The sequence below is a fragment of the Notothenia coriiceps genome, unplaced genomic scaffold (genome assembly GCF_000735185.1).
Source record: "Notothenia coriiceps isolate Sejong01 unplaced genomic scaffold, NC01 NC01_scaffold00037246, whole genome shotgun sequence".
Classification (NCBI taxonomy): domain Eukaryota; kingdom Metazoa; phylum Chordata; class Actinopteri; order Perciformes; family Nototheniidae; genus Notothenia; species Notothenia coriiceps.
The window spans coordinates 9,247,394-9,268,031 of record NW_011369947.1 but is presented as its reverse complement, the minus strand read 5'-3'; the positions used below and the strand labels follow the sequence as shown (position 1 = coordinate 9,268,031).

General features: G+C 45.4%; 1 protein-coding gene across 1 annotated transcript in view; it reads right to left on the bottom strand.

Moving 5' to 3' along the window:
- Nucleotides 1-307: 307 nt before the first annotated feature.
- The window catches only part of LOC104966376 (arginine-glutamic acid dipeptide repeats protein-like), a 26,122-nt gene continuing 5,791 nt past the window's right edge, over nucleotides 308-20,638 (bottom strand). Inside the window, exons 2-3 of the mRNA XM_010795563.1 lie at nucleotides 8,437-8,938; nucleotides 308-417 (exon numbers count right to left, since the gene is read on the bottom strand). Coding sequence (XP_010793865.1) covers nucleotides 308-417; nucleotides 8,437-8,794 — 468 coding nt within the window. The 5' untranslated portion in view covers nucleotides 8,795-8,938. The remainder of the gene's footprint in view (nucleotides 418-8,436; nucleotides 8,939-20,638) is intronic.

Here is a 20,638-nt window from a genome sequence, read left to right as displayed (position 1 = left end):
ATCGTAAAGGTGCTTAATATTCAAGCCTGATTCTCAGAGGGATTTTTTTCCACACAACCCTTTAAAAAAAAAAAAAACTCCGGACACAAACTGATTATAAATTACATTTCACTATGATTTGTATTCTAATCAGTCTACAAAAATGTGCAACTGTGCACCAGAATCTCCTTATTACACGCCACATTGGAGCCCTGATATCTTCAGGAATTCTTGCTCACTAGGAAGAGCAGTGGTTTGTTTTCCAGCTTGTGACACGGATGGGTGAGCAGATTAGTGGTGAAACTGAGGCCAGTTCAAGGACACAAGGTCACAAAACCGGACACACAGGAAGTGAAGATGTACTCACCAGCTTGAAATCCTGAATGCTACAAATGAAATAGGGAGTGTTGGGCCGGCGACTTTCAATGTACACACAATCTGCAAGGGAGAGGAAAAGGGAAAATAGGTTAACTTGAAAGAAGATGTTCACACTTCCCAAAGCTTCCACATAGAGTCAGTAATAGATGATTCTGCTTGCCATTACCTCTGCTGAAAAGACACTTTTCTCCTCGAGTCAAATTCAATTGGAATGTGAGTAATAGGATTAAGGACTTTTGGAGCGCTACAAGGTTGCCTTTCCAAAGCAAACATTACGCCCAAGGGGAATTATGTTATTGTTCCACTTTTTATACACCAGTGAGTAATACTGGCTTTAACCCCGCCCCCTTCCTACAAAATGACATCTCCTGTCATCGCAGCTATACGGTACATGTTCAGCAACATTTTAGTTAGCTTAGCAATGAGACCCAAAAAAAAGAATTCACCTCAGGTTTTAAAAATGTTGCCAAATTACATAACCCTCCCAAGTGTTAAAGCAGCCCGCTCACATTGTACGAGAGGAGGTGGCCCTGGCCGGCTGTGCTGCTAAATTGAATGTGACTGGTGGTATGGCCAGGTCGCGAACCCTCATCCCCTTAACAAAAACATTCACGCTGCAGAGGACAAAAACACACAGCCACTTCTGTGGAGAAGAAAGGGACGGGGGGGTGGGGGACACGGCTAATGGTTACAGCTAAGCCTGCCACAGTACTTTCAAGAAACAGCCAAGGGTTAGAATTATTAGAGAAAAAGAGATTTGAATCCACAAAAGGCACATTAGCATAATAGTCTCCCATTCACCTTTTGCTTTTAGCTGAAACACAAAACCAGGCGTGATCAAACAAAGAGAAAAATAAAGATGTTTTTTAGTTTAAATAATAATCTGTAAAGGACAGTTCTTGTTTGTTTGACAGGAAAAGCATTTGAAAGCCACCGACACTTAATTGATTTAAATGTACAACACACATTGACCTTGCTTACAGATGGAAGCATTGCACCAAGCTATTTGACTACTGGTTTGGCCTGTTGTTGGTGCAGCAGAGCGAAGCACTCTCGCTCACATTAACAAACATACACACAAAAGGCCATAGAGACAGATACTATCTTAAGCTTCGTTTCAAAAAAGCTACCATAGGTAACATTTGCACTGACAACACAACGTGCCTGTGCTCATTTCACCCACACAAATGCTGAGCTGTTCCTTGCACAAACACTCGGCTCCACTTTCCCTAACAAAACATGAGCAGCCAAGCTTTTTTCAGAGACTGACAGTGCCATCATCTGTTATTTATTTGTTTGTGTCAACAGAGTTATCGATCTGGCTGTGGTTTATCTTACCGCTTGCAGAGGAAAAGAGGGGTAGCAAAGATATTAAATGGCTCTGACACCCAAGATACCATTTGTAGAGGGGCTGCTGTGTACGAGTGCGTCTGTGACATCATGGCCTTTGTTTTTGAGAGCGTGTGTGTGTGTGTGTGTGTGTGTGTGTGTGTGTGTGTGTGTGTGTGTGTGTGTGTGTGTGTGTGTGTGTGTGTGTGTGTGTGTGTGTGTGTGTGTAACCCCAGGGTGGGCTTGTTATCTGCTGAATGAGCTGTTCCAAGGGGAGGGGGGGTTTATTGCCCTTGCTGGCTCTGAGTGACGCATTATATCTCTCTCACTACTGCCCTCTTCTCGCTTTACCCTCTCCCTCCTTTTCACCCTCCTCTACACCATCCCTGGAAGTCATTTACAAGATAACATGAATGAAAATATCCATCAGTGCTATTGTGTGATCTTTGAGCAACAGTGGTGTGGTGTGTGTGTGTTAAGAGAGACGGAGAGAAGCGGATAGAGGAGGAGGGAGCAATAAGAGGGGGAGGGGGAGGGCTGAGAACAAAAGAGACTAATCTAAATGAGATGACATGTTTCGGAGGAGTCAAATCGAAGGAATTAGGGTTTAGTGTCCCTTCACCTCATCGGCACATTCATTTAGAGGGGCCAGATCTCTGTGTCTGCACCCCAGAGCGCACCACCAGGCATAAAGAGTTGACTGCGAGAGTGAAAAAGAAAGGTGGTGGGAAAAAAGAGAGAGCAGTATCTAGTTGAATCAGCACACAAGTCTATTCTTCCAACGTCAAGAGCACATTTTGAATTCATTCTGGGCACATAAAATGTACCTCAAGGGTATTTCTCTGAAAACGACTAGAACGTGAATCTCTGTGAATGTGAAAGTTAAAACCCACTTAATGCACCAGACTCAGCCGTTCGAACGAAAAGGAGGCAACGGAGCTCAGGGAGGTTTGGTGGGGTGAGGGTGGAGGGGAGGCTTGTCGAAGCGGGCCACAGGGTTTCTCCGGGGGTCTGCCTTGCTTGTTAGACATTCCTGCCATTTTGTGCATTTGGAAGTGGGTCTCCTCGCTCAAGTGGAGAAGAAGTGGAAAAGGGGAGGGACGAGAGGTGTGGTTGTGGCTGGGGTCTACGTGGGGGGATGGGCGGTTTTCTTTGGGGTTGAAGTGTGTGCTCGTTGGATGGATGTAGGCTTCGCTGTAGGAGGGAGGACCACAGCGGGGCCTTTGTAGTAGAGTGCTCTCACTCCCTCTGCAGCTGTTAACTTCTTCTCCACCCCACGATCCACTGCCACCACCCAGACAGATCGAGAGCAGAGAAAGTTCAATACTTTGACACGGGGAGATAATCGTGATGCCAGTGGCACTGACACCTGATCCTGGCGGTCACTGTTTCTCCAATTACATTGTCACTGCTGAGTTCAGACGACAGAATGTTCATTGTTGTAACCTCATGACACACACACAGCAATTTTCTCAGCTGTAGCTCTTTGTTCAGCCAGCCATTCTCTCATGGCTGCCAAGCATGCCTAATCTAAAACACACCTAGCCTCAGCAAAAGAGCCGTGTCCTACTCTCTGTATCAAACTAAATAAGATGCTGTTTCATTTGCTGCAGCGTTTCAGCGGAGGGGGGGGGGAGTTCTTAGATAATATCAGCCTTTTTTTTTTTTAACGAGGCGCCAACAATGGAAGAGTCACATTCTGAACACGGTTGTAAATGCCAATATTTTGTAAACAGTGGTTGGGCGGGTGGTTGGTACTGTGGGATGAGATCAGCTAAACACAGCTTGTTTAAGCCGGGCCTGCAGGTGGTTACTGTTAGCCATGAGGCAGGACGCACCTGCATTGTAAAAAAAGGGGTGCATGGCTCAAACTTGCAGAGCGCACACACACACAGTGAAGTAGTGCAAGGCTTTAGCAGAGCTACCCCCTTGAGTGTACTGATCCTAAAATTAAATAGCACAAGGAATGCAATAATGGAACCACAGGGGTGTGAGGGGACTGGAGGGCCAAGATACAGAGAGCATGGCCCAAAGACGGAGACTGGTGTTATTACTGATCCAGCAGCAGCTCTGGGAGGGAGACCGGCTGATGACCAAGGCTGCCTTGTGCCACTTCCTGCTGGGCCGGTCCCAGTGGGGGAGCGTGACAGGCAGTCAAGGCCTTGAGGCACACGGACACTTTGATTCGTTCCCAACTTTCCTTCCTCTCTCCTCAGCCACAAGCCCAACAACTCTCGCTTCTTCACACTGGAAAAGCAAGAGGGAAATACCTGGCAAGCGATAGCATCAGCTCTCTACAATAGGGCAGGCCTACAGCTGACTGAGCTCCTAAGGGAGAACAGAGGCTCTTTGACAATCCCCCCTTCTTCTTCCTCTCCTTTCCCTCTCGGCTAGCCCACGCTTTCTCATTTAGCAGTCGGCAGGTGGTTGGATTTCACTAAAAAGCCCTTTTCCCAGAGTCTCCAGCGTATGGAGAGATGAGAGAGCAGAGAGGGCTTTTAAAAATAGATCGCTTCAGTTAGTGACATGCTACAGATTCACACTGCTATTTCTTAATATGAGATGACTCCAAGGGCTTTTCCCAATTGTTAGCTTGACTGTAAACATAGCTAGCCTTTTTAGCACACTGGATGTGCAATGCTAATTGAGCTCCAGCCTACGGTGTCTTGGCTCTTGGATAACCGATCCAACACATACTGAATATTTGACAGGCTTCTCAAGAGGATCTGTACTGAAAGCAGAATTCAAATGGGTTGTGTTCCCATGAAATGGTTTTATTTTACTCTGAATAGAACATCCATCGGAAAAAAGGCCCTTTTGAGGTTTCAATTCTAGGGTACATTCATTATAATTCACGTTTAAAAGGTAAAGGTCATTGTGCTCCAAATGGCATAATGTAACGATATCTAAAGGTTTGGTTCTAGAGCAACAGCAGAGAATAGGTCAGTCAGCTAAGCCCCTATGCTGGCTGTCCTGGTAAAGCGAGACACTTGAAAATGCTATTGTATTATAAACAATTTATATTGGAAGATGTAGTTTGATAGAATAAAAACAATTCTAACATGAGTAATGTTTAAAAAAAGGTGTGTTGCTTATCGTAACAACTGGGTTTGGAAAAATAAATAAATCTTTTTCAAATGTAGTTTTTGCACCTCAAGTCATGTGACGTCTAGTTTCATTATATTCAATGAAAGATAGATATCTCTACGCCTCATACTCTGCAACTTACACCAAAACAAACTAGATTGATAAAGAGCACTACAGGTAAGAGGAAGAATACGCATTTTAAATGTTAGGATGAACTGATCCTTTGAAGAAATACTCCCCCAACCCTTTGTCCCAAGCGTCTGAATGTCCCCGCCTATCCAAATAAGCAGTCAAGGCGATAATCATTATATATGACGTGAGGAAAATTACAGCCGACATATATTAAAAAAAGAAAAAAGAAAATACACAAAGAACATGGCAGGTTTGTGTGACTGCCAACAATTGGTCCTGAGTTAGAAGGAAAGGAGGAGGAGGGGGCGCTGGTTATCTAGCTCTACATGTGTGACAGACATACTCCTGCTACACTGTGAGCGTACAGTGACACACGACACACACACACACACACACACACACACACACACACACACACACACACACACACACACACACACACACACACACACACACACACACACACACACACACACACACACACACACACACACACACACACACACACACACACACACACACACACACACACACACACACACACACACACACACACACACACACACACACACTCCCCAGGGTTCTGTGGTGGCTGCGGAAAGAAGCGCCAGCTGTCCACATCAACTGCTCCCCCAACACTCATACACACAAGGTGTTTTTCTCAGACTAGCTCTGTATAATACACTGCACTACACTAACCTATCACTTTCAAAGAAGAAATTACTGAATCCAATCAAATCTTGTCATTATCTCCCTGAAAGTAAGTGGGCCGGCTGAGGCAGTAGTGTTGTGTGACATAAAAGCGAGGTAAAGGGGCAGAAGGAGTGGGGGGGGGGGCAGGTGGTTTCCATTAGCTCTCTCCATTTTAAACAGAGCAGCCAGCCAGTCAGTTAGGAAGGAAGGAGACATGCTATGGCAACCAGCCGCCTGCAGAGCCAGGCAGAGTCCTGCTGCAGTGGAGAGAAGGGATGAGCAATGTGTTTAGTGCTGTGCGTGCTGGACTGAGCCTGTGTGTGTTGAAGGAGTGTGCTTGTTATCGATATGAAGCGTGTCTGTGACTGTTATAAGCACGCTGGGAACGCGTTTGTGGGAGCATTTATACTGTTCAATGTGCAGAAATACTGCTTATCAGAGTACCGTGTATTTGTTCGTCTCTTTGCTCCAAGGGTGTCTCATATTGATCCTCCCATGGAAGTGTGTATAATCTCCAGAGAGGGGATCTATAATATGGGGTGGGGGGGCGAGTGCAGAGAACAGGCTCTGGAGGTGCCTGACCGGTCCTGGGGAAGTGGAGAGAGCTCAGCCACAGGGGAAACATCGATTAGGCATGTCTGTTTCCCCCGCATCAGGCTGTTCACCTCAGCACCCGGCCGTACCATTGTCCCGGGACAGAGTCCGCTGGACACCACCCCAGACACACTCCTCCATCCTCTCATAACAGCAGCAGAGCTACAGTTAACTGCAGGTCTAGCTATTGGCTGATTGCACGTCTCCTTCCAGCCTTCCTCCTCCAATCGATGTGCACTAAGCCGCCTGAAGCCATCTTCAAGGGATAGAAAGACTGAGCAGAGAGATTGGAAGGTGGCTGGAGATTGGGAGTGTGCAGACCTTTCAATACCAGCCTAACTGTTATTTATTTTGTAATGACATGGGCCTTTATGTTTTCAAAACTCCCTGACACAAAAGCAATCCAAACAGTATTTTGGTTCACATTTTCTTTCCTTTTCTGCATCGCTTATCATTACTGACTTCTTCCCTCTCCCCCCTGTCTGGGGTGGTGCAAATCCCTCTCCAGGGGTGGTTAGTTTTACATATTGTGTGTCACTAGACGGCTATAAAGCGATTTAACATTTAGTAAAGCATAATCCATTGCAGGCTTTGTGGCTGCCTAAGCTGCACACATCAAATCTGATTGCAAGAAGGCTGCCAGCACTGACCAAGCAGGAGGAGGAAAACAGGCACTGCACACGCACACATGCACACACACGCATGCACACACACACACACACATGCACACACATGCACACACACATCTTATCACTTGAACAATGAACAGAGGAGACAGCAGGAGGTCAGTGGCTGAGGTGGAGGATCTTCGGCGTTGACAATAGGAGGTAAATTACAAACTAGTGTACTGACGATGGGGCCACCCACTACCCAATCCTGGCTCATCCCTAATCCAAACCAATCTAATAGCAGCTCCAGTCTTTGTGGCGGGGGCAGGCTGTGGCACTCGGCTGTTTTAGGCCTGTCTAACTAATTGAAGGAGAAGACATGAAACATAAATATTACCCATCCACCACACACTGTCAGTACTTTGTGCTTGGATGTGGAAATATAAATATTCGGCAGGGCTAATCCACCGAGACGCTTGACTTTGTTTATATGCCTTTTGAATGTTTCACTGATGTGACTGACTGCCTCCGTTTTTTTTTATAACCCCCTCACTCTACTCCCCCCTCTCCGCATGGTTAAGTATGAGACAAAGCGCCGGTGCTCTCTCTATTAAACATGAAATGCGGCGCAAGAAAATGCTTGAATGCAGTCAGTTGCAGAGAGTTACAGAAATAGCGAGTGAGCAACAACAACACTTGGGTTCAGTGTGACTGCTTGCTTGAGGACCTCCACTGATACCAGAGCAGAGATGATTTAGCCGACAAGATTACGCAGCTAGAAGGAGAGTGTGGGGTGGGGGGGTCAGGCTGTTTCACTGCACCTACTCCAAATTGTCTCTTTAGTTGTTGAAAAGAAAAAGCAGGGCTGAATCTTTGTGTGTATGGGTAGCTAGGTGGAGAAGAAAATCACCTCAGACACTGGCTGTAATTTTCTACATCTTCATATTAAGTACCAAAGCAATGTGGGCCGCCCCCTGCTACTTGACCTTTTGCTAGCTGCTAGATAAACGAAAAGGCTATGACGGCGGCAATAATTAAGTTGCAAGGTGGTAGCAGCGAGAACCGTCTACACACACATGAATAGATATCCTGGCATACTCCTGGCAGTGAGTGTTGACATTCCCCTCGCTAATATAAGCATTTTTTAAACAGTAGGTGAAAGAGAGGCTATGTTTACAGCTGCGGAAAAGGTTGGCCCTCTTTTTTGCATCAGACATAATAAAGACACTGCACTGCAGTTTAAACATCTCTACAGGAAACTAGAGTACAGGTTTGCCCCAGAGAAGCATTCTTTCGGTGAGTCAGATGCTGCTTGGATGAAATCATTATCATGGCTGTCGTCACTATCACATCATCTAGTGAAGCACCACTTTGCTTTATTGACTTAGGCTAAGACGAAGCAGAGACTGGGTCAACTTGAAATTGATTGCATGATGCATTGGCCTCTAGCCTGAGGGAGAGCTTCTGCTGGTAGAGAGCTGCTACTCTGGAGAAGCTGCGATAACTCTGCAGCGTATTGCAACTGAGATTTAAGAACATTCATTGAATTCTTAGGTATAACAAAGTTCGATATAGTGAATGGGATGTTAAGAAGTTGACTATCAGTAACATTACATTAGCCATGGCGAGGACTTACCTCCGGGTCTGTAAACAACATCGTCTTCTGTGATGAAGGAGGTGATTTCTCCGTTTTCTGTGCGCTCGTAGCGTGATTTCTTTTTAGGCGTCTTCTTCTTGCCTTTCTTGCCGGCCTCCTCGCCCATGCCGTTCACTCCACCTGGGGTGCCATTTTCGTTGTCCTCATCCTCACTGTGGTCGCTCTCTGCATAGTTCTTGGCCCCGCCTTCCAGCGTACAGCTGCGTCGGGGCCTGGAGCTCTCGCTCTCACGGTCGGCGTCCAGCCGGCGAGACTTGCCAGACTCTCTCTTGTCCCTATCCCTGTCTCTATCTCTGTCCCGCTCTTTCTCCCTCTCCTTCTCTTTGTCGGCCGTCATGATCCGCCACGTGCCTTCCTCAGTCCTCTCACGGCTGGGCCTCCGTGAAAGGTAGACTGTGAGCCTGGGCTTCAGTCTTCTGAATTTACCAGTCAAATCCAGGGAAAATTTGGCCACACCAACAACCCCAGTGTTTCAGAAAAGCTGTGGACAAGAGAAAAAGGACAATTAGCATATATCCATGTCAAAAACCACTATCCTTACAGTTAATAAGCTACAATTAGAAATGCTTGTTTTGTGCTGGTGGATATCTTTTTGTGGGTGAGAAATACAAGATTAGTTCCCAGAGATCAGGCAGCTGTGCTGACTCTTCTCAACATCACAGTGATTGTTGGCACTCCCCTCAACAATCATGTATACTCTGGAGAGCACTGAGTAGCTTTATCAAAGAACAGCATCTCTGAGCTTCCTGCTCAAACAGATTTCAATTCTTCCAGAGAGGCAGTAAAACAGATTTATTAAAGGGTAGAAATTGTTAAAGAAAAAATGAGAAAAACCACAACGACAAGCGCTGTAACACAATAAGCTTAAGGGAAGTCGTAAGTGAATAAGCATAAAGAGCTAGTGCTGCATTGAGGATGAGGCTGGCAGCCAATAGAATTCCTCAGAGATAATGTATCGAGGGGCTTTTCGCACAAGACTCTGCTTGTCGTTTGCAATGCCACGGGAGACGCAGCATAAAACTCAATGACGGAGTTAACTGGCTAGCTTCTCTGCAGACCATCTGTGATGACACCAGGCTCAATTTTTACTCATCTGTGCACGTGTCTGTCTGTGTGTGTGTGTGTGTGCGTGTGCGTGTGTGTGTGTGTACTCTGGCTTACTGGACTGAACCCCACCCCACCCTCCTCCCTGGCTGACAGTCACCACTGTGTTAGTATAAAGTGACAGCTCTGGAGGGAAGAATACAGCAGTCCGCTGGGTACGGAAAGGGAGAGGGGAGAGGCTGAGTCAGTCATTTACCACGGCCGGTCTGCTGCCATTTTCAGCTATCGTAAGAAAAAAGGAACCCAGCTACTGCTCTCTCATGCCATAATGAAATCCTCCATAAACAGTGAAGTCGGAAAAGCTAAAACAGCACGCCTTCTGCTCCACACTGCCCAATCACACTGTGCCTACAAGGGAGGCTTCTCATTTACTGCCAGTGTTTACCCCTCCACCCCCACCGCAACAAATTAACTAGAAATAGTTATTACAGCCCCCAGAGGGATCAGACCAGGCAATCAGCACTACGTTACCATGGTGGTGATATCCGGGTTGGAGAGTGAAAAAAAGGGGGGAGGGGGGGTAATTGAGCCAGGTAGCAGACTTTGAGTGAAAATGACACATCATGTCTGCAAGTGCATTTATTGAGAGGACTCTCACAAAATGTGTAATGATAGAGGGAAAGAAAAAAGGTAGAAGAAAGGATGTTGGCACACACAGAGACACACGTATCCACACACAATGAAGGGCGTTTGACTACAGCGCTCCTCAGCAGCGGGTGCTGTCATCTCGTGAGCAGACACCAACTGACAGGGCAGCTGCTCTTGTCGTCGGCTTCAACACAAACACCGGGCCTGATTAAACCGCAGCCTCGTCACAGCCCCATTAATCACCTAATGATGAGTTACCACGGCGACCACTGGGCTGCCAGCATATACACACACACACACACACACATTTGTACACACCGTGGACGTGAGGGCTCGAGAGTTTTCATGCATTGTGTAAGGGCGGACACACGCACACATGGCAGATATACACCTCCATTGGTGTGCCAAAATACATACTGTGCCCCCTCCTGTGTCCATATCCAGCAGCATGCCTGGGAGGTGTGAGGAACATGAAAACATTGATGAAGGTAACATTTGATAGCACAGTTCTAATCCTGGGAGCTGCCAGAATCTGTGTATGAGCTAAGCACCTCTTCTTCCCTCTAATCAGTAACATAAGCCTCTTCCAGCGAGAGCAACGAGGACCCTGAACTGCTGCGGATGGAGGGCTGGCCCGCTTTCCTTTGATGTTGTGGACTGCTAAAAGCCTCCATAAGTATCTTTACAATCTAGGTGCTATTAGTTTGCATCTGGATACACTTTACACAACTGCCTCATTACAAAGTCTGTATATCCAATTACCTTGCTGACGTTAACATGATTGTACTTACAAAATTCCTCACACGGACATGCGCTCGCTCTTAATTGTCTTTTACTAGTCAATTAACATTATGTCCCAGTGTCTGTGGTTAATTTGTTGCACATCAGTAGCTGTCGTCTGATGCAGATAAAAGAGCGAGTTGCAAAAACAAACTGCGTGAGTAAAAAGGAGTGACTCAGTGTGAAGTGAAGTGGTAACACTGTGGCAATGAAAAGTCATAATGTATTGATGGCTGACAGGGAAGAAAAGAGAAAGTGAGACAGAGAGAGAAAGCGAGGGGGAAGGCTCTCCACCCACAGCCGGGGAAACAAAGTGCTTAGTGGAAAGCAGCGCTGGCTGCCGGGCCGATGAATAACGCTGCGAGGGGGCAGGTGAGGCTTGGAGCTATTACACATCAATCACTGGGCCAGGACCCTTTGAAAGATACCAGCTGTCTTAATGGAAAAGAGAAGGAGGGGGTAGTGGCTGAAGAGGGGTTCAGGGGGTCTCAGGCAACGTCACCCTAATCCACAATTTACATTACTGCAATGGTGTCAAGGACTAGCAGCCAGCAGGACCCTGCGCAAATACATTTCTCTTTTCCAAGGCTGTTTAAATGAGACCTCTGGCCTGAAAAACCACACCGTTTGTGGCTCGATTAACACATCATCCCCCACAATGGCCACACAGCAGCTTTCTGTTCCTAAACACAGCCAGTTTGTTTTTGCTCTCTCTTCATTTTCTAAACAGCCTTTTGAAAAGCTATGTTTTATTCATTCCAATCACTCCCACATTTACCCACATCCAAGCTCATCGCTGAAGTTTTAATCAAAACCTGTCCAAGGATAAACCTCCAAATGAACACGCTTTGCATCAGTACCTATAGAGCCGTATTGCTTTTTTTTATTTGTATCATGCCAAATCTTTGTAATTCATTATCTTGGATTGTAAATGTGCACATATTGGACATTATTTCATAAAGCTTTATATAAAACATATAGAAATGTCTACATTTAAATGCAAAGTAGATTTTAACAACAATGTCACCCACCCAGCGATCCAATCGGTTTAGGGAGAGTCACTAAAGAAGTCATTCATGGCATATTCAATTGGAGAATTATGAAGTAGAAAATTCAAAATGTGATTTAGGGTGGGCTTTGCAAAAGGATTGAATGAAATTCTCGCCTGAATACAGATTAGAGGAGAACAATGTTAGCATGGATATACCAGGGTTATTAACAATGAGGGCAACTCAAATTGATCCGAATAAACCAGCCAGATCCTCAGCAGTGCACGGATCCTAGCTGTGGTGATGTGGAGCTGCAGCAGGTTTTTATCAGCTCCAATCCATTACTCTGTACGACCTAATCTAAGCTGCCATCCCAGCCCCTCAGAAACAACAGCACAGTGAAAGGCTCAGCTGGAGGCGAGGGGTAGGCCACTTCACGAGGGATTCTCTGTGGTCTCTGCACGCTGCCTGCTTTGTCTTACCTGCTGCAATCATGGCCTACTCTATTCTCCGAGGCCATCTCTGTTTTAGTTCACATTGGCAGGGCAAAGACAATTGTCTGCTCCACTTGTTTTTCAATTCACTGATGAGTAACTAAATCTTTGTTCCCTCTGCTAAAGCAGTGCTCACAAAGCATCTATTTTTAGTCGGCATCCGGGGTTAGTTTAGTAGGTAAAAGCCACGCTCGAGAAAAGATTGCTTGGGGCTTTCCAACATCAACATTTAAACCTGCCTAGAGACTACCACGGTAAAAGGAAAAGCTTGGCTGCACGAGAACAGATTCTCATGCACTATGACACCGTGTGCAACAATAAACTATCACTGTCTAGAAACATAAGGACAATATACAAAATCTCCCTGGGCAGAGAATAGCTTTAGTTACCTTCTTTCTTCAATATAGCAGGATACCAATAAGTCTAACATATTCTCTGTCCAACAGTCCACAGATACTTTCAACCACAGACACGAGGATCAGACTCAGCGCTCCACAGGCTTTAAGCCTTCCCTCCATCTCTAAAGGAAAGCTAAATCCTCCTCTAGTCCCTGTTTGTGTGCTCTCTCTGAGAGCTCCAAATGGCCCTGAGGGGGCCCCTCCACAACCCAAGGTGTCCATTATCTACAGGGTGTGAGCAGGACTTCATTTCGCAGCCTAATACCAGCTACTTGAAGACGCAGTCCCTCTCAGTCTGGCAGGAGGAAGCTGAAGGCTATTTCAGCAGCTCTGACTGCTTCACCGGGCATCATGTTTAGACACGGCTCCTGAGGGAAATGCCAGGGTTGTCTATTGTCAACCTACCCTTTTCCTTTGGACGAGGCACTCCTGAGAAATGTAATTGTGAGCCGGCCAGTAAAGGACCTCTCCCAATGTGTCATTGATAAGAGAGGCAGCAGAATGTGAGGTATGTGGCGGCACACAGCGCTATCATGAAGGTGGCTATTAATTGAGTTTGCCTGTAGATCTGTGGGCTGCTTATTTTGCAGTGTGAATAAAGTGTCTGATTTGAAAGGATTTCTAGTGTCTTTTACCTCCCAAGAGGCACTGACAATTCAATTTTTTGGTGAATTATCCTGTTGTAATGGAAACGTACTCAGAGGTAAAGCTGGGGTCAGGAGAGATATAAATACGCACTAGGGACACATGCAGGCCTGACTTGCACTTAAATATCTGTATCATATATGTTTCTTCGTGCATTTATCTCTATAAAATGGAGCAGAGCTGTGAAAGAGGGAGGGGAAATTGAGTTGCATGATATTTTCTCAATCAGATGTGTATAGTTAAAAGATTTACTGGGAAAGGGGGGGGGGGAAGTAACAGTGATTTTGTCGTATGTTGGAGTGAAAGGACTCTTGAGATTTAAGTATTTGAGCACTCAATCATGCACCACTTGCACTGATATTCTGCAATCAAACATCCCCACTCTTCTTCCAAGCTCTGCTTAATGATCCTATCAGTCAGTTCGACTCCAACTGGTAGTCTAAATGAGCGTGGGTAAGGAGGAAATGTGTTCATATGGCTGCTCTATATCCTCCAGCTCCTCTAATCACTATGCCACACAGTGACGTTCCAGCACAGAGGCAAAAAGCAACATAAATAGATGAGTGACGGATAAGACAGCTCTGAGGTTTCAGACTGACAGCGCAGGCAGGCAGGGGCACTGAAGGATGTCTTCAAGAACATTTACCAAAAACAAAGCCATTAGGTCAGCACACAAAACCGTTTTTCCGCCTTAATTATTTAGCTATGTGGTGGCAAACTCTTCCCTGTTCTCGAGCAGATGGTCGGGTTGGATAAGGACGGGGAGGGGGGGGAGGTGACTCCCTCTATTCAATGTCTTATAATGATGCGAGCCAAAAAACACCTCCACCTCGAGATACCAAAGGATGGTATTACCTCTAATTAGGAAGGGCTATTATTTGATATGCAAACGCCTCTCATCAAAACACAAACTGAAACCCGACCAACCACGATTAACTGCCGTAGCAAAATCAACACAAAGGATTTTACCTCCTCTTTTGTTTGCCACCCTCCATGCTAATTTCAGCATTCTAGCAAGCAGAGCTATAACCCAACGAGTCCATGTGTGAGCACTGTAAATAGACAGCGTCAGTGAACCGGTTGGAGATGTGTTTGTTCAAGGAAAAAGAAAGCAGTCGGCGGTGGAGGTGACGAGGAGAGTGGAATATTCAGTGTAGCGTTCGGGCCTGTCATCCACCATCTCAGTCGTGCAGGCCAGTGATCCTAGGCAGAGGGATAGCACCCTCTGCAGTGTCTAGGGGGGGGGGGGGGTATAATGAATCATGAGTCTGTAGGGCCTCCATGAAACTAGCCACGCTACAGCTACAGACAGGTCTGTGTTGTAAATATTGCCTTATTCTGGATGCGTTTCCTCTCCCTCATCAAAAAGAGAAAAAAAAACAGCTAGGGGGAAGTGGCCAGGAGGAGTGATGAAAACGCTGCTGGAACAAGCAGGATCTGAGCTCAGAGCTCCCATATCCTCTGAGGACAGCTCATAAAACATGCAGTGACTGGGACTGGGCCTCTTACAGCAGCAGTGGCATTTTAGTGCCACACACCAACACACACGTAGGCTACAAATGCACACAATTCATTTTAAAGTGTCTGACCTGCATAGTTTACTACCTGGACCACAAGCAAATGCTTAGGTCTTACCTTAACAATACACAACAACTACAAAGGGTAACTATTTTCCATTAGCAGCAGGGGTCTAAAATAATAAGCTTTTAGGAACAAATGAGAATAGAGGCTAGAAATGACGCAGTGTACTGTAGTGATCCACAGATTAACTCTGCCTGTTCATGTGTGAAATGGAGACTTGATCCCTGACTGATAGTGAGCTTTGCCTTAAGCAAACACAAGCTGCATATTTGTAATCTTTACAAACACATTCCAACTGCAATATATCGGATTACACATTGCAATTGATCACTGTGTAACAAAAGTGGCACATTCAAAATGCTGCCCGACACAATGTAGCTGTCTAAAGGCCTGGTGCCAGTTTTTAAAGTGAAGGTGAACGCAGTCGGCTGTGAGGCTGAGCTGCTGTGAATAAGCCTCAGATATTCCTGGAATGTTAATGTTAGGCTTTGACCATGGCAGCCTCTCCGAATTCACCTCTCATCACCGGGCCATTAATAACAATGAAAATACAACTTAGGCCTGTCTATGTCAATAACACTCACTTTTTAAATATAGAAGATATAAAATAAATGATTTTAGGAATAAAAAAAACGAAGAAGAAATACATTGATAGCGCCGGAGTAACTGCACTCAATTACCACAACGTTATGAGACACAATTGTTAACTAATCCCCTGCTTGCATTGTGTTTAAGCACACCATATGCTGTGCTCGTGCATAGGAAATCAGCCTCCGGTGCTTCTGCCATCGCAGTCGCTTAGTGGAAATCTAGGAGGACACCTTTGTGGAGCTACAGCCTTGTTAAAATAGCTTCCCACTGCATCTGCAAGCTTATAAAAAGCCACTGAGCATATTCACTACAGTACAGCATTCATCCAAGTGTACACACGTGTCAATCTAAACTGTGTAGGCCATTGACACGCACACTTACAAGCATACACATACATATATAAACAACACAAATCTGCTGCTGCTGAGCAACTGTGTTTGCAGTGCAGGTCAGACTATGTGCTCAGCCAATAAATGGCTGGAGTGTAATGTGCCTTGACCTTCTATCTTTCTTTCAGCAGCTCCTCAAATATATTGCTGTCTCTCCTCATATATCACTCGGGCAAATGGCGCCCTTCACCCTGCTCCCTCCTGTCCCCTCCTTAAAAGGCTGAGGGGACATCCTGCTGTACTCAACTGACAGCTCTGGCAGCTTCCTCACCGAGCACAAGGGGAGGGGGAACAAGGCTCGTCGAGGGGAAATGCTGCAATGAATAATTATGTTTCATAACATGCCCCACCCCTCCCTTCCTTATTTGCATCAAACAATAATTAATGGGGAACAGGGGGCACCGAAGAGTCTGCTTTTCCGCTTTCCAGAACAAGAGGGTCAATATGCCCTTCAACCCTTTTGTCTCTGCTCATCGTCAAAGCCTGAGACACCTCATCCCTCTAAAGAAACATGCTATTCGCTTATTTATGATACTAGTTGCTCTGCTGGACTGAAAAAGGCAGCAGTCCTGCTACTCTCAGCAAAACTGTCCGGATCACTTCACGCAGCAGTTCACTACTTCCATCTCCACACCTCTTCTCAGCAGGCAGACTCAACAATTCAATAATGAATATGAAATGCCTCCTAATTGATGTCTATGAGAGTTGGAGTGGCCGAAAATACAGGCTATCGGACATGGGCTCGACTTGATTACGTTTTTGTTTCACGTATAAAAAAAAAAATCTCTGATCAGCAGTAGCAAAGCCAGTCCTGATCGAATTAGCTTTGCACTAAGAGCTCCATTGATCTTGGCACTCATCTGAGCAGATGAGACCCAGAGAGAAAGCCAGTAATCCAATAGCAGCGATGGGAAGTGCTTCAAGGACTATGCTGTGTTTACCCACCTATTTCCTACACAAAGAGGCAAGATGTTAGTGCACGCCAGTCACTGGTCTGATTGGAAACCACGGAGCCTTGGGAGCTCCGGTGAAATGAATAAGAGCCGCAGTGTGACCGAAAGCAAGGTACTTGAAAGCTGAAAGTAATTGCTTTCGCCATAGCTATCATGTAATGAGTAAACAGGATGAATCACGCGGAGCCAAGATCAGTGTTTAAATGAGCTCTGCGGTAACATTTGTGTCTTAATGTAGGCTTCACTTCATAATCCAAGCCAAAAATTCAAGGCAGACATCTATTTAAAAAGGGTGTATTCACTCCAATGTGAGGTTAGAAGAATCAATGTAGGGAGATCTGTCTTAACACTGTGATAACTTCATTGCGGCAAGCATTGATGCAAGCCTTCGTAATCAATTTTGCATGACATGAATGACATCAAACAAGAACCCAGAGGGCAGGGAGCATGTGATATGAAACGGAGCGAAACTAAGGTAGTGAAGGGCAAAATATACAGCTGTTTCGCTTGTGGAAATAGTTAAAGTGAAGTGCGCCTCAATAGAATTGGCGATGTGCATTAGCCGACCTTTCTCACACACACACACACACACACACACCATCAAGGATTCATGAGTGAATGCTCAGTAACACACTGAGTGCATTTCTCTGGCTCATATCACTGCAGCAAGAAAAGTGAGTGAGAACTCTTCAGCAGCCCACAGACACACCACAAACACACACTACTCTCATACCACACTAATAACCTTGGGCTGTCTACCAATGCCATGACTTTATGGAACAGTAAGGGCTCTAAATAGAAGCTCCATTTCTTACCAGCAGTCAGTAACAGCTCTAGTTCAGCCGCCCTGTCATTAAATATTTACCTTAGCAGAGTTGTCGATCGTACCAAGGTGATAATCATTAAAAAAAATCTAAATCTGGGCGCTTGTTTCTTTTTCAGTAAACCGCCTGTCTTCACCACTGTAGCAATAAGTACCCTATTTTTAAAAGATTATCTACAAGTGTTCCTTTAATCAGCGCATGGCGGGGCTCTAGAAATCTCTCAGCGACCGTCCCTGAGGAATACCTTTCTCTGAAGCCCTATCAGGCGGAGGATCTCCTTCACCGACAGCAGACTGAGTGGGAGCGAGTGTGTTTGAGGATGAAAAGATGTGCTGCTACCTTGCTATGATGTCCTCTCCAACAATCTCAGAACAAAGGCCTCCATTTTGAAGTGGAGTTATGATGGTGCGACGCTCTTAAGGTCCTCTGTTGCAGTGTGTCCTATTGCTTTCTATTCTCTTTGTTAGGCCGGTGTTTGTTATGCTAGTGAGATAAGCCACTGTTGTGGGTGGCTGCTGGGTGTACAACAGCAACCGGTGTACTGCTCGAGTGCCAAAGCCGACTCTGTGGGAGGGATTGTGGGCGTTATAGATCACTAGGAGACAGATGTCCATTCTTGCCCCGGCGCTGACTCAAACACTAACCCCGAAAACCGTGTGTTTGCAAACTGAACTGCTTCCTGGTGGGTCTTCAGTTGATCCTTATCATGCCAATAGAGTCAGCTCACTTTATCATAGCAACCTTCCTCTTTCACTGGCGCAGGGCTTAGCGGCTTCTTTTTTTTTTAATGAAACATAAGAGGTGGAAGTGTATTGTGCAACAGCCTGATAAACATTATAAGCTGTCTTGTGCAGGCAAACAAGCAACGTGATTCTGAGAAAATGACACCAGGCTCGAGCAAACAAAGAAATGTGGGGATTGGATGAATGCAAAAAAAACATGAAATGAATATTGCAAATGCCTCTGGAGACGGATGACTGGCAGGGCATTGGCAAGACACAGCATCATTGTCTACAATGAGCGCATTGAGATTCTCCGCTGCACTAAATAAGTGTCATGCTCCAATAAACAGATTCAAACCCTTTGAGCATCTGTTGTCTTAAACTCTCCCTCTCTTTGTTTTACGGAGCGCCGTCACAGTTAATGATCTCCATTTTCCATATATGATTTACACGTTTGAAATGCTTAATTGAGCATGCACAGGTTTCTAAAGCAACCATTACTGTCGAGCAGAATCAAAAAGAGTGTTTGGGCAAAGCTAAGGAATTTCATCTCAAAGGTAAGGTTGATCAAGAGGAAACAGACAAGGTATCAGCATATTGCCTTTCAGTTTCTTCTGGTTTACATATCTGGATTGTGCAGTCATCCGTTCCAGAGAGAACCACTGCCAGAAAAAACAATTACACTACCCCCGCCCGGGCGCTAGTCTCTCACCGACTGCCTCGACTCAGCTTGACAATCAAGCCCATTAGATCTTTCTGTGAATTAAAGATAGTTAATTTAAAGCACTCGCACACATCAAGAATAGTCATTAGCCTGTCTTTTTAGCATAGAAAACAGGAATGATTTGCCGGTTCAGAGAGATCATCTCCCTACATGCAGCCTGGGGCAGCCCTTACTGTCTACCTCATTATTTTTGGAAGAACAAGGCCACTGATGAATCCAGCTGGGTTAAATGTAAGGTGCTCTCGTTCTGACCTGGCTCACACACAGCAGCAGACTGCTGTAAGCCGCTCTTATTACAGACAAAAGAAAATGGAGTAACTCGCCAACACTGTAAATATACTGATAAATCTCACTCAACTAAGCTGTAAAATCAAAGTGAAATTGTTGGAGTACATCCTTCCCACGCAGCTGCACATTCTGCAGAGGGAGGGCTGTCAAATGTTGGATTCTCGCTGAGCTGACAAGTGCCAATGATACACTGTGAGTGATAAAGACATTCATTCCTGCTTAGAGAGAGGTTTTCCAGATGTGATAGTCTGCAACGCTCGAGTGGTTCATTACCGAATAGAAAGAGCCCGTTGCTGTGTTTTCCCATTTACGTTTCCACGGTGACAAATGAAAAGCAGAATCACTCACAAAACTAATCAAATGAGTGAGTGACAACAAGTCAATATTTTCTCATTGCGTGGACAAGTAATACATCTACACAGTAACGGGCTGTGCTTCGAGGCTAAGACATAGCTAGACTTGCACCATTATACTGATAATGTGCTGTTAATGTGTCGGGTGCGTGTCTTCTGACTAGTGCTAATAAAAGACACGTATCAAATAAGGATGGGAACGATTAATCGAATATTAGAAATGATTCAGGTATTCGAATATGAGATATGAATTTTTTTTTGGGAGGGGTGCCTAAGTTGATTACATATTATCAAATGGAATAATTCAATGTATACGACAGTGCCATAGCTAAGTGTGTTAGGTCTAAAGGTGTGTTTTGCTCCGCTCATCCGATCTAGCTAGTTCTAGCTAATGATATGGCTGCTGCCCCTCCCTACACGCAGATCACGCAGACTCAAACCTCATCTTATGCCCAAATTCCAGCTGAGAGGGTCTTCTCTACAGCTGGCCTGATTGTGAATCACCTCCGCACCCGCCTCTCCCCTGAGCATGTAGACATGCTCATATTCTTAAGCAAGAATGAGTATTGAATAGCTGCATTCTGTGCATAGGCCCTGTTATAGGTTGTTGATCTCTGTTGTAATAGGGTTACGTTACCCTAACCCGTTATGTTGTTCGTGTATGATCCCTCTTTAATTTAAAAACCAAGTTATGTTTTAAGCATGAAAGCTGTAGGCCTATAGCTGTCAACTGTTCAAACTGTGATCACCAGTTCAAT